Source organism: Triturus cristatus, chromosome 12, assembly GCF_964204655.1.
Source record: "Triturus cristatus chromosome 12, aTriCri1.1, whole genome shotgun sequence".
In the NCBI taxonomy this organism is placed as follows: domain Eukaryota; kingdom Metazoa; phylum Chordata; class Amphibia; order Caudata; family Salamandridae; genus Triturus; species Triturus cristatus.
Window position 1 is genome coordinate 155,266,489 of NC_140595.1, and position 13,547 is coordinate 155,280,035.

A 13,547-nucleotide genomic window follows, 5' to 3' on the forward strand; every position below is an offset into this window, starting at 1 on the left:
TTTGGATACATTTAATAATCAATCCAGAAATAGCAGATTTAAAGGTAGGTTTTCCTTTATGAGGGTGGGAGCAAAAGCAACAAACAGTTTTGCGAAAATCTTTTCTTTTATCAATATAATAGAATAATGCTCTTTTGACATCTAATGTATGTAGTGCTCTTTCTGCAACTGAATCATGCTGAGGGAAGAAAACAGGTAACTCAACTGATTGGTTTATATGAAAAGCAGAGACTATTTTTGGAAGGAACTTTGGGTTAGTTCGAAGAACCACTCTGACTTTATGGAATTGGAAGAATGGTTTGTCTACAGTTAGTGCAGGAAGCTCGTCCTAGTGAAGTGATAGCAATCAAGAAAGGCAACTTTCCAAGAAAGGAATTGCAGTGGACAATTGTGCAATGGATTAAAATGTGGACCCATAAGTCTTGTTACAACAATATTAAGTTTCCATGCTGGTGCGGTTGGTACTCTTTTTGGTATTTCTCTTTTAAGACTTTTCATAAAGGCTTTAATAACTGGTACTTTCAAGAGATACGTGGTGTCTGTTTTGAAGATATGTAGCTACTGTTGCAAGGTGTAGACGTATGGATGTGTAGGCAAGGCCTGCATTTTGTAGATGCAATAAATAACAAATCATTGGTTACATAGAAGCATCTAATGAATCAATGGTTTGGTTATTACAATATATAACAAACCTTTTCCATTTTGCTGCATACCATGCTTTCTTGCTTTTTTCAGAATTATCACATAAATCTGGTGGTAAATTTATGTATCCAAACTCTAGGACTATAGGAGCCAAATCACTAGGTTGAGCTCCCTGGGGGTTGGGTGTCTGATTTCTCCACGGTTCTGAGTAAGAAGGTTTGGGGTGAGGCGAATCTTCAGATGTGGAATTACTGAGTTCTAGAAGTGTGGTGAACCATGGCTGACAAGCCCATGTGGGAGCCACTAGAAAAAAAGTGTGAGGGATGTTTGTGTGAGTGGAAAAGTGTAAGCAAATATCCCTGACCAATTCATCCATAGGGCATTGCCTTTGGATAGAGGGTGTGAGAACCTGGAGGCGAAGTTTGGGCAATTTGAGTTCTCTGCTGTTGCGAAGAGATCTATCTGTGGAAAACCCCATTTGTGAAAGTATATGAGGAGAACTTGGGGGTGGAGATCCCACTTGTTGGCTTGATGCCGCATCCTGCTGAGGAAGTCGGCAAATCTGTTGTCCGTCCCTGGAAGGTGTTCTGCTAGCCATTGGAATTTGTGATGTGCTGCCCAACACCAAATAGTCTGAGAGAGGTGTGATAACTGTAGAGTCTGCCCCGCCCCCTGTTTTTGTACAGAGTAAGACTTGTGGGACAGGGTTGATTAAGGGACGCTCTTTTGACAAGTTCTGGGTGTTCCACCACTGCAGGGAGAGATGGGTGCTGCGGTCTACCAACACCACAACTTTTAGCTGACCCAGATATTGATTCAATTGTCGTACTAAGCATTCCTGGAGAGGACGCATGTTTAATCTTGCATGAGGTACTATGGCAATGCATGAGGCCATCATCCCTAAAAGTTGCATGAACGTTTTTACTGTTAGATATTGGTTGCTTTGGAATTGCAGCCGCAGTGTTTGAAACTTGTGAACTGGGATAGGTTAAACATGTGAGTGTTTAGGAGAGCTCAGAGAGAAGGTTGCAGCTGTGTAGGTACCAGATGGGATTTTTGCACATTGATTGTGAATCCCAATTGATGAAGTAGATTTATTGTAATTTGATTGCGTTGTAAACACTTCAGATGTGTGTTGGCTTTGATAAGCCAATCGTCTAGATATGGGAAGACATCTAGAAGGGGTGGATTGATTCTGTGGTTTATAGGAAGTGGAGTTGGCATCTGTGTAGGTATTTTTGGAGCCCCCCCCTAAAAAAAAGGGGTGGCGAAAGGAACCTCTGTTAGAGGGTGACTGTAGTGCCCCCATAGATTATGCTACTTCTGTATCTTTCATAATTCTTTCAAGCTATTCATATACTTGAGGACCAAATACATGTTGCTTATCAAAACGGGGCATTTAGCATGGATTGTTTTACTTCTGGTTTAAAACTAGAGAGATTTGTAACCATGCGTGTCATCTGAGGAGAATACTAGTGTTGACTCCTCTGGCTGCCTAATCAGCAGCATCTAATACACACCTAATAGAGATTTAGAAATTAATTGTCCCTCTTGTACTAGTTCCTGTCCTCTTATTCTGTGGTCTTCTGGGATGTATTGGAGTAAGTCTTCGATTTCGTCCCAGTGGGCCATATCATATCTAGCCAAAAGACCTTGTGTATTGGCTTTACGCCAGTGGTTGGCTGTTTGTGCAGTCACTCTTTTACCCGAGGCATCTATTAGCTTGGACTCTTTATCCGGAGGTGGTGCATCCCCTGTATTTTGTGAATTTGCTCTTTTACGAGCATTGAACATAACCAAGAAATCTGAAGGAAGCAGGTCCTTACAGAAAAATTGGGTCAAATGGTAGGAGTTTATATTTTTTATCCACACTATGTATTATAACACGTGCCCTCACTGGATCTTGACAAATTTCCTCAGCATGCCTTATCATACCTTTTAACATAAGTAATGATTTTGTTGTCCTATGTGTGGTCCCTAATGTTTCAAATAAGAAATCATAAATCATCTTCCAAAGAGTCCTTTTTTGAAGTAACTCCATGGGATGTAGCTACCCTGACAATTAACTCCTGGTATGAGGTGTTACCAGGAGGGGAAGGTTTAGCAGGGTATAGATCTGTGTCTGTATCTGTAGGAGGATCTATATTGTAATAATCCCATGGATCTGGTGGTGGTTGTCCATAAGTGTCATCCCCATCACCTCTATCAGGCTTTTTATGTGGAGAGCACTGTGGTGAAATGTATAGAGGGTCTAAATGTGGTAAAAAAAGGTGCTGGTTAAGAGGGAGGAGGAGTAGGAGAAATAGGATGAAGAGGGCTAGTAGCCATGCCCTTTTTTGTTCCATGGTTTCCAGGATTGGCTCTGGAGGCTTTTAAAGCGCATCTTTTTGTTTCGGTGCTGAAATGTGCAGAATCGAGATAGATTTGTCTTTCAAAGCCAAAGCTTTAGGTACCAAAGTTGTGTTATCTCGACTCGAGCCCGAGACGGAAGGCTTGCTGTGTGCTTTTGGTGCCCAGACGGAGGGCGGGGTATTGGAAGCAGAGTATCGGCGCCTACTATGGCCTGATGGTAGAGGTGGGCCAGAAACCTTTGATGGAAGCAGGATTTGTGGGTAAAAGAACTTTGGTACTCACAGCACCTTGACCGGTAGGAACATCTTGGGACTCCAATTCTATCTCCAGCTCGGAATCTGAATCTTGGACGAAGGTCTCTTCTTCCTCCACTACTGACAAATCCATTACTTCTTGTTCGATATCTTCTCCGAAGATATCAGGTGTCTCTTGGATGTTTTGTCAAATAATTTATTTCCATCAAACCGGAGGTCTCAGAGGGTCTTTTCCAAGCGGAATGAGAGACCGGCGTCGCAGTCTTCTTTGTGCTCCGGAGCACAAGTTGCAGATTTTGTGAAGGTCTGTGCGCGGATATTTGGAATGGCACCAAGGGCAGAATTGGAACGGAGACCGTTCCACAGGCAGATTTACTCAATGTTGCTCTCTTGAGTAGAAGTGAAAGGAAGGGCTAGGCCTGAACGCCGCGGTTGGAGTTTTGTCAATCCAACTGTGATATTTTTCTGATTTTTGACACTCGAAGGAGGGGAAACTTCATTCGAAACAATACTGACGATACAGTGGGTTGCGAACCAAAGGGATCCTGACAAACGGTCTTGAACCGGAGCACAGAAAACCCTGTCCGAACCCGATGGCGGAAAGAATACTAACAATGGAGTTGATGCCCATGTGCACTATCATTGAAAAGGAGAAGTCACCTTGCCTCGTGACTAGAAAAGACTTCTTCGAATAAAAACAACTTGGAAACATACAGACCAATCACTAGATGGCAGGTGTATGCAAAGCATGTGTATCTACAGCACACATGCCTCAAACACTTACTTCCTTTCGCTACCAAGGAGGAAAGTGTCTTTCCTTTCTCCAGAACTTCCATGATTGGTACTGGAAGCAGTGGTAGCTTTCTTAATTTCTTCCAGTGTGACGAATTGTGAAATCTTGGATTATATGTAGGAAGGACACAAAGAAGCTGCAGGGACTACAGTTCCTTGATGATGCAACAGACAAATCTGAATAGTGATGATAAATTCATGGTAAAGAAAAATAACATCTCTCCACTACCAGGAAAGCATGGGCTTATAGGTTTTTCTGACCCTCTTGCATCCTACAAGGTGAAGTCAACCAGAAGAGGTTTCACCAGATTTTAGATTAAATCAAAGATCACTGCTTTTTGAAGGAATGATCATTAAAACCTTACTTTGTAAGCTGAAAAAGCAAAAAAGGTTTGACTGCAATCTTGCTTATGAGGAGCAGAAGCCGTTTACTTAAATATTTGGTTGCTATGACAAGTGACATCTTTTTATGGCATCAAGCAGTAGGCCCATTAACTGACTGAATATTTTGGTCAAGGAAAGGCATGCAAACCCAAGTATTTCCGCCAAGTGGTTAATGGCTCTTGCCTTAAAAAAGGATGGACGGTGAAAGTAGGTTGCTATAAAACCTTGCCAGATGAGAACAAAAATCAAAGCTATGGCCCTCATTACAAGTTCTTTGTTAACTATGAGTAGAGATACTGGGGCGGTAATGAATGGGTCTGGCCATCTCCCCAGGAGTCGATTGTGGATTACGAGTTGACGTCCCTCGATAGGGGAATAACCTGCTAGACCTGAATTTATGGGGTCCTTTAACACATTTTTCACCTATTTCGGTGACTTCAACACAGATATTACCTACCTACACTGATAAGGTGCAGTTGGTAAATATCTGAAGGCCTGGTGCAGGTTTGGAAGTGTGAATCACAAGACAGGAATGGCCTTCGTGGGTAAAGTGGCTTGGGAGTCTCTGGGGTAACCCATTCTTCTTCCTCAAAGTAGTTTACAGAGGATGAGTCAGTTTGGCAGGTGCCAGGCTGTCCCTCAGCTCAAAGTCCCCATCAGTCCACACCTATTTTCCTAGCACTGATCCACGCCCAGTAATACCCAGTTTGATGCTTCTGGATCTGATAATTGCAGTCCAGAATCACTGGGCAACTCATACTTGCCAAGAAAATCATGCCACTAGGGATTCCACTATCAGAAACACATAGTGAGTGTCTGGTAGTGCTGTTTGCCCAAAGAACTACATTAGCAAATGAAGACTACAAATTCTTTCACAGCATTCTTTTTGGAAAAGTGTTTAACGGTCGTTTGCTACTGCGGGAAATTACCAACACACTATCGAGAAGGGAGAACAGGATGACAGAACAATAAACTGGACTACTGAACCAGTCCAGGTGTCTTTAAAATGCCAAAAAGGTTGGGATCTAAACCTATTATCGCAGAATGTTTAAGCATGTGAATCCAATGAAGACCCCAAGATAGCCAACTTCTATGCCCATAGGAAATGTTCAATTCCATGCCAATGTATGAATCAATATGCTCTGAACTTATAACATCACAGATCACAAACAGCTTTTCTACTTTACCAAATTGCAGACTGTCGTGCAATACACATTCATGCTCTGATCGTCCAAATGAAACATTGCTACGCTCATGAAAAATCAGATTCGTCTCTGCACAGCTACCTCGTCATTCTGTTCAGTTAGCTGTATAGTAATTGCAAACACCAAGTTAAGATATTTGCATAAATGAGTGGCTATATATGAAGAAAGTACAAACTAGCACTTTTTATAGTTCCCGATATTTAAGAACTAATTACATAATACTAAAGTGAATTAGGTTTATGATCTACTTAGTAGAAAGCTAAATTGAAAAACTATCTACTTGAAACAATATCACATAGCTAAATATATCTACGTATTCAAATGTAATCTTAAAGTATAAAAGACTATACAGAGTATAGAATTTAAAAAAGTACAAAATGTGCAAACGGATCACAAATCTGTAATGACAGCAAGATAACAAGTCCAATTATAAACCAACCCTTTCAGTCTAAATCAGCGTAGAACGAGTGTTAGCAAGGATTGGCATGGTTAGTGAACCTGTTGGCACAGTCTAACAAGTAGCAGAATGCATGGTTCCCAGCTGACCAGCTGCCAGCATCAGGATATCTTTTTTCTCCTTATGAAAACGTAGCTCCTTGCCAGCAAGCCTGGCATCATCAAGTTCCCTCTCAGTCGATGACAGCTCCCGTGTAAGAGTTCCTGGGATGTCCTGCTCCCGGTTGACCCAATCCATTGCCATCTGGTTCCTCATGTCATCATCCAGAGCACGGTGAGAGTAATGGGCCAATACTTCCTGCAAAGAAGCAATGCAATTCAGTTTTGAATACTTTATCAATGCGTGCACCATCAGAGTGTTTTTACTCAAATCATACTCTTGGAAACGTTTTTATTTCACAAAAATCAAGCGGACATTAAAGAAAGACACTCAAAGGAATCATAAGTGAGGTTAGTTGAATCAGTTTCTATAGTGCCAATATCATCCAATATTAAAATGTATTATTATGAAAAGGAGTTTCTCAGCTTATCAGTACTCCCAGGCATTAAGCCTGCTCTTTTTTAAATCGATGATATTCCTGTGGTTGGAATAACAACGTTTGTACAGTCTGACTTCCAGATTTTCATAGAATTTGGACTGCCATCTTTCTGGATAGGCCTTATAAAAAAACTGAAAGATAAAATGGGTTACCTTCAAAGCATATTAGGAAGAACATGGAAAATGCTTAATCAGGATCTTTTTCAGTAGAAGGGAAATTCAGATACATTTATCTCCCTCCAACACTCAAATGACAAGGTCAGGCCCCCAGCCCCGGAGGATACCCTCAAAACCTCAACTTTGTCTCTCACACCTGCTGTTTACAATTATGTTTGCAACTTCCTTCACCAGGCACTGCTATCTGAGCATCCCACTTTATTGTGCCAAATATTACCCCCCCAAAAAAGGATTCCCTGGAATCTTCGACTGGGAAGCTCTTATTTAATATGGCTTTGGAGGGTGACAAACGTCTTCCCCCTCACTTAAACAATATGATTGACACACTATGCAGCGCTCTGCTCATCAGGCACCTGCATCTTCAGGTCCAACACAAACATTTGCTCTGGCTACAAGGAAATCAAGCCTTTTTGCTAATAAGCACAATTACTATTAGAGGTGCAGAAACAAGCGTTGAGACAGTTTTCTCCAAAAAGGAAACTCCAAAGGTAAGAACATCCCAGGCATTCAATTTCTAGAAGGAAACTAAAGCCCTTTCCAGAGGAGAAGGTCTTCCTGCATGATACCATCTTACAAAGAAAGAGGCTTGACATATGAGGAAAATCATGCTTTCTGCATCTCCCAAGAGGTGAATGAGTCTGGTATCCTACCAGCACTACACAGTACACCAGTGGAGTGAGCATTTCCAACAATCCCACTTCATGGCAGAGGAAAACAAAAAACAATTCAGTGGGAGACATGATTTGGAACTTAAACACGGTCAAATGTTCAGATTCCCACCAAAGATTCAACAGATGACACTTTAATTTACAAAACTCGGACAATGACACAAATAAATTTGCTTTAAAGACATATGAAACAGATAACTTTTACCCTGGCACAGCTGGGGTAGGAAGTGAACAACCTGACATTAAACACAGTGACAAACAAAAAAGGCAAAAACAGGATTTCGACCTCCTTAACCCCTTCGATGCTCATGACGGAGCGGTTCCGTCATGAGCATCGGTTGGGCTGTGCTTATGACGGAACCGCTCCGTCATGAGCACAGCGCGCGCAGTCATCAGGAAGCGCTGGAAATCATTTCTTTCCCGCGCGTCCAGCGAAGGAGGTACGTGTTCTGCCTCCGGTGGGGCGGGGGGGCCAATTTAGGATCGTGGAGCAGGAATGCCCCACTAGACACCAGGGATGTTATTTTTATTTTTAAAGGAAGCGACCCCTTGGGCAAGGGTCGCTTCCTATGGGGGACAAATTTAACTAAGACTTTTCTGCCCCCAATGGGGACAGATCGGTCATTTTTTTGGCCGTTTCTGGACCCGGGGGGGGGGGGGGGCAGAAAAGCCCACTAGACCCAGGGATTAGTTGTGCAATTGTAATGGAAGCGACCCCTTGGGCAAGGGTCGCTTCCAGGGGGGCAATTTTGTTTGATCGGATATTCTGCCTCCCCTGGGGGCACATGGCCTCGTTTTTTTGGCCTTTCTGCCCCCAGAAACCCCCACTAGACACCAGGGCATTTTGTAAAATATGATGGAAGTGACCCCTTGGGCAAGAGTCACTTCCAGGGGCCATTTTTTTTTGTAATGGGAATTCTGCCCCCCCCCCCCCTGGGGGCAGATCGGCCCGTTTTTAGTACCCCCACTAGACACCAGGGAATTATTTTAAATAAAAATTAAATTATTTAAACTAAAATGGAAGCGAGCCCTTGGGCAAGGGTCGCTTCCAGGGGGCAATTTTTTTTTTTTTAATGTGTATTCTGCCCCCCCTGGCATTTTTATTGGGCCTTCTGCCACCCACTAGACACCAGGGACTCATTCATAAAAATGAAATGGGAGTGACCCCTTGGGCAACGGTCGCTGCTCGTGGGCATATTGTTTTTGTATGCGTATAGGCTGAAGACCCCACTAGAGACCAGGGACTTCTTTTAAATTAAAATGGAAGCAACCCCTTGGCGAAGGGTCACTTCCAGGGGGCAGATCTTTTTATATGGGCAGATAGGTGGCAGATCAGCTTATTTCTGTTCACTTTCTACTCCCCGGGAGGAAGCGAGTAATGGAAGCGACGTAGTTGCTTCCCGGGGACGGATCTGCCCCTTTTTTGGCCTTTCTGCACTAGGCGGGAGGGGAGGGGGGGGGGGGGGGGGGAGGCAGAAAACCCTACTAGGCACTAGGGATTTATTACTTTTGCAAGGGGGCAAATTTCTGTCTGCTGTTTTCTGCCCCACCTGAGGGGCAGATTGGCCTGGCAGACAACCCGATTGACCATTTGGGTAGTACCATAGCGTGTTATAATGTTAATTGTTTTATTTTTTGTGAATTGCAATTGTAATGCTTTATTTTTTCTTTTTTGTTCTAGGTGGAGACTTTTGCTCTTTAGACTGTTCCAGGTTGCGGTTTCGTTACTGGTGGTTCTGCTGTTTGTGTAGTTGCATGTGATTGGTAAGAGACTTTTTTTTGGACAATGTAAACAAGTTTCATTTCTCTGCATGAGTTTGTTTTTTGCAAATGGTGTAATAATAGCAGTATGTTTGGCTTCTGGTTTTTGAGTGTCAAAAACCTTTTGCATTTGTGCTCGATGTGCATTTTGTTGTCTTGTGAGTAATTTATTGTTTTTTTTTCTTTCTAGTGGGATATCGTTGGTTTTTGCTGTGTCTCTGCAGAGTAGGTGCTGGTGAGTGTAGCAGTCTCTTGTAAGTGAATTGTATAGTTTTTGAGTATATAGATCCTTGTGATAAAGGCACACATTTTTTTTTACTTACTTGTTTTGCACAGTGTTGGTTGTTGTTGACTTGTTTGTGCAGTCTCCTTTCTTAGTAAGGATAATGGCTAGCCGCACGATTACTGCTCAGCAGGTTGCTTTTTGAGTCTTCCTCTGACCATGGTTCAGAGAGTGACTCTGCATCTGAGGCAGAGGAGGCAGGGGACGATTATGGCAGTGTGTTTTCTCTCCATATGGAATCATCGGATGATGAAGATACTCTTAGTGCGGATGAAATGCCTGTGTTAGAGGAGGAGATTGATATGCCGATAGTGCGGCAAGAGGCATCTGGGGCTGCAAGGTATCCCGTTGGTGTAGTGCGGCAAGAGGCATCTGGGGCTACAAGGCTTCCCATTGGTGTAGTGTGGCAAGAGGCATCTGGGCTGCAGCTGGGGCTGCAAGGCTTCCCGTTGGTGTAGTGCGGCAAGAGGCATCTGGGCTGCAGCCTGTGGCTGCAAGGCTTCCCGTTGGTGTAGTGCGGCAAGAGGCATCTGGGGCTGCAAGGCTTCCCGTTGGTATAGTGCAGCAAGAGGCATCTGGGCTGCAGCCTGGGGCTGCAAGGCTTCCCGTTGAAAGTGCTGACCTCTGGGTTGCCCCAGGCATGGTGCAGCCGGCATTGCCAGACTTTACTGGTGTTCCAGGGTGTAGAGCGAATACTAAAAACTTGTTGCCGATAAATCTTTTTCAGTTGTTTATGGACGATGGGTTTTTGGCAGAGATTTTTGAGCAGACTAATTTGTATGCCGAACAGTTTTTGAGGGACAACAGTGCCAGTCTTTAGCCCCACTCTAGAGCTACCCGGTGGACTCCCACAAATCTGGAAGAGATGAAGAAGTTCTTGGGTTTAACTTTTTTGATGGGCTTGCTGAGGAAGCCATCAATGTCTTCATACTAGTCCCTTGATGGCAACTGCTATTTTTCCGGCAGTCATGAGTCGTGATAGGTATTTGCTTCTGCTTCGGATGATGCATTTTGTCGATAATGGTTTAACGTTGCCACAAGATCACCCCGAGTGTGACTATCTTTTTAAGATTCGGCCTGTCATTGATCACTTTGCTGATCGATTTTCTGAGCTCTATGCTCCTGGGAAAGAAATTGCAGTGGATGAGTTCAAGGGCCGCTTGGTTTTTAGGCAATACATTCCTACTAAGAGTGCACGCTATGGAATTAAGCTGTATATGCTGTGTGACAATAGGACTGGATATGTCTCTAATTTCAGGGTGTACACCGGTAAGGAATCCAGGATTAACCCCCCTGGTTGTCCATCCAATTTTGGAGTGACTGAGAAAATTGTTTAGGAACTTGGTAGAGGATTTTTTAACAAAGGCCACCATTTATATGTAGATAACTTCTACACTGCTGTGCGGTTGTTCAGGAAATTGGCCAAAGTGGACACTGTTCCTTGTGGCACAATCCGCACTAACCGTAAAGGTTTCCCAAAAGAACTTGTTTGTCAAAAGCTTGTGCGGGGACAGTGCAGTGCGTTGCATTGCGAGGTGCTTCTAGCTGTGAAGTTTTCAGACCGGAGAAATGTCTACATGCTGACTACCATCCATGATGAAAGCACTGCACCTGTGACTGTTTGGGGTCAGGTTGCTGAAGCGCGCAAACCTGTGTGCATTTTAGACTATAATAGGCACATGGGTGGTGTTGACAGAGTATATCAGAGGTTGGAACCTTACGCTGCTCTTCGTAAGGCTTACATTTGGTACAAGAAGTTGGCTATCCATCTTTTCCACTTGGCAACCTTTAATGCTTTTGTTGTGTTCCAGGATTCTAGACCTGAGTCAAAGATGACTTTTGCTAAGTTTCAGGAGTCTGTAATAGGCAGCCTTGTTTTAGTGGAACAGGCAAGTGTTCCTAGAGTTGGAGTGGTGGAGGATGTTGCTAGATTGAAAGATCGCCACTTTCCTGATCACATTCCTCCCACACCCTCAAAAGACTTTCCCAGTAGGAGATGTAGAGTCTGTTGGTGAAGAGGTACGCGGAAGGAGACTCTTATGTACTGCCCAGAGTGTCCTTCTAACCCTGGGCTGTGTGTGCCTGCTTGTTTTAGAATGTACCACACGCAAAATAATTTTTGGGAGCATCCATGAGTGGTAAAGTGAACTGCCTGGCCTCTATTGTTTAATATTTTTGGTTCAGTTTCAAGGTTGGCATTTGTGTAGTGTATTTTGTTTCAGTTTTTGTGTTAGTAGATTTGTATCTATTTGCAATTTGTTTGTGTTTTCTTATTTATATAAAAAGAAATCCTAAATGTGATGGCGGTGTGCGTGGTCTGGCGCTTGGCTGGCGGTGTGTTTGGATTGGTGCTTGGCTGGCAGTGTGTTTGTACTGGTGCTTGGCTGGCGGTGTGTTTGTACTGATGCTTGGCTGGCGGTGAAGTGTGCGTGGACTGGCGCATGGCTGACGTTGTGGTGTGCGTGGACTGGCCCTTGGCTGGCGGTGTGCATGGACTGGTGCTTGGCTGGCAGTGTGCATGGACTGGCGCTTGGCTGGCGGTGTGGTGTGCGTGGACTGGCGCTTGGCTGGTGGTGTGCGTGGACTGGTGCATGGCTGACCGTGTGGCGTGCGTGGACTAGCGCTTGGCTGGCGGTGTGCGTGGACTGGTGCTTGGCTGGCGGTGTGCGTGGACTGGTGCTTGGCTGGCGGTGTGTTTGTACTAGCACTTGACTGGTGGTGTGTTTGGACTGGTGCTTGGCTGGCGGTGTGCGTGGACTGGCGCTTGGCTGGCGGTGTGCGTGGACTGGCGCTTGGCTGGCGGTGTGCGTGGACTGGTGCTTGGCTGGCGGTGTGGTGTGCGTGGACTGTCGTTGGCTGGTGGTGTGCGTGGACTGGCGCATGGCTGACGGTGTGGTGTGCGAGGACTGGCGCTTGGCTGGCGGTGTGCATGGACTGGCGCTTGGCTGGCGGTGTGGTGTGCGTGGACTGGCGCTTGGCTGTCGGGGTGTGAGTAGTGACTAGCTGCTGGTCACTACACACACTGCTAGCCAAACGCCACTCAACGTAATCCGTGAGCTGGTGTGGTTGCTGTGTCAGGAATGCGGGCATGTGAAAGTGATGGGCCCTTGAATGGCACTGTGTGCTGGTGCGAGTGTTGTAATGTGCTGGGCCCCTGGTGTTGTGAATGGTTTTGTATGTGTCACACGTATGAAAGGTGTATGAATAAAGAGGTTTGTGCCTTGTTGTGGCTTTACAGCTCACGAGCTGTGAGTCAATGGTTTAGTTTCTCGGCCTTTCAATTAACAGTGCATTTCATTTTTGTGAAATCTCTGTTTAATACAACTGTATATACTGAACCACCACTCACCCTCGTGCCAAATCCAACCAGTATATGTGTGTGCTTGAGGAATAGGTGGTTGTGTTTAAAAAAGTGTTTTTTTTGTTTTTGTCAAGCAGGGTGTACCTTGTCCTTTTTTGTGAATGTTGTAATGTGTTGGTGTTGTGCCTGGTGGTGTAAATGTTCTTGTGTGTATCATGTATGAAAGGTGTGTGAATGGCCTATAAAGCGGTTGGGGCCTTGAAGTGGCTTTACAGCTCACGAGCTGCGAGTCACTGGTTCAGTTTTTTGTCCATTCAATGATTGACAGTGCATTTCATTTTTTTTTAATCTCTTGTTAACACAATTTTATATACTGAACCATCACTCGCCCACGTGCCAAATCCAACCAGTACGTGTGTATGCTTGAGGAATAGATGGCTGTGCAGTAATCTTTGTCTGTTTTGTCACTCTGCCAAGCTGTACATTTCATTTAAGAATAACCTAACAACTGTAGTTTTTGTCGTAAACTAAACAGCCATGGGAGTGCATGGTGATGTCTCTCTTGTGGATCTCAACAAGTTATCTTACCCACAATTCAAACCTCAAAATGTGACTGACATTTTCCTTGCATTATTGTGCCCAAATTTTCACACGGCGAAAAGTAACAACAAATTTCCAACTCCCCAGCATTTCTACAAGTATCACAATAGAAATGGTACCTCACTTGTATGGAT

General features: G+C 44.3%; 1 protein-coding gene across 1 annotated transcript in view; it reads right to left on the minus strand.

Moving 5' to 3' along the window:
* Positions 1 to 3,722: 3,722 nt before the first annotated feature.
* The window catches only part of LIX1L (limb and CNS expressed 1 like), a 125,980-nt gene continuing 116,155 nt past the window's right edge, over positions 3,723 to 13,547 (minus strand). Inside the window, exon 6 of the mRNA XM_085639104.1 lies at positions 3,723 to 6,383. Coding sequence (XP_085495230.1) covers positions 6,141 to 6,383 — 243 coding nt within the window. The 3' untranslated portion in view covers positions 3,723 to 6,140. The remainder of the gene's footprint in view (positions 6,384 to 13,547) is intronic.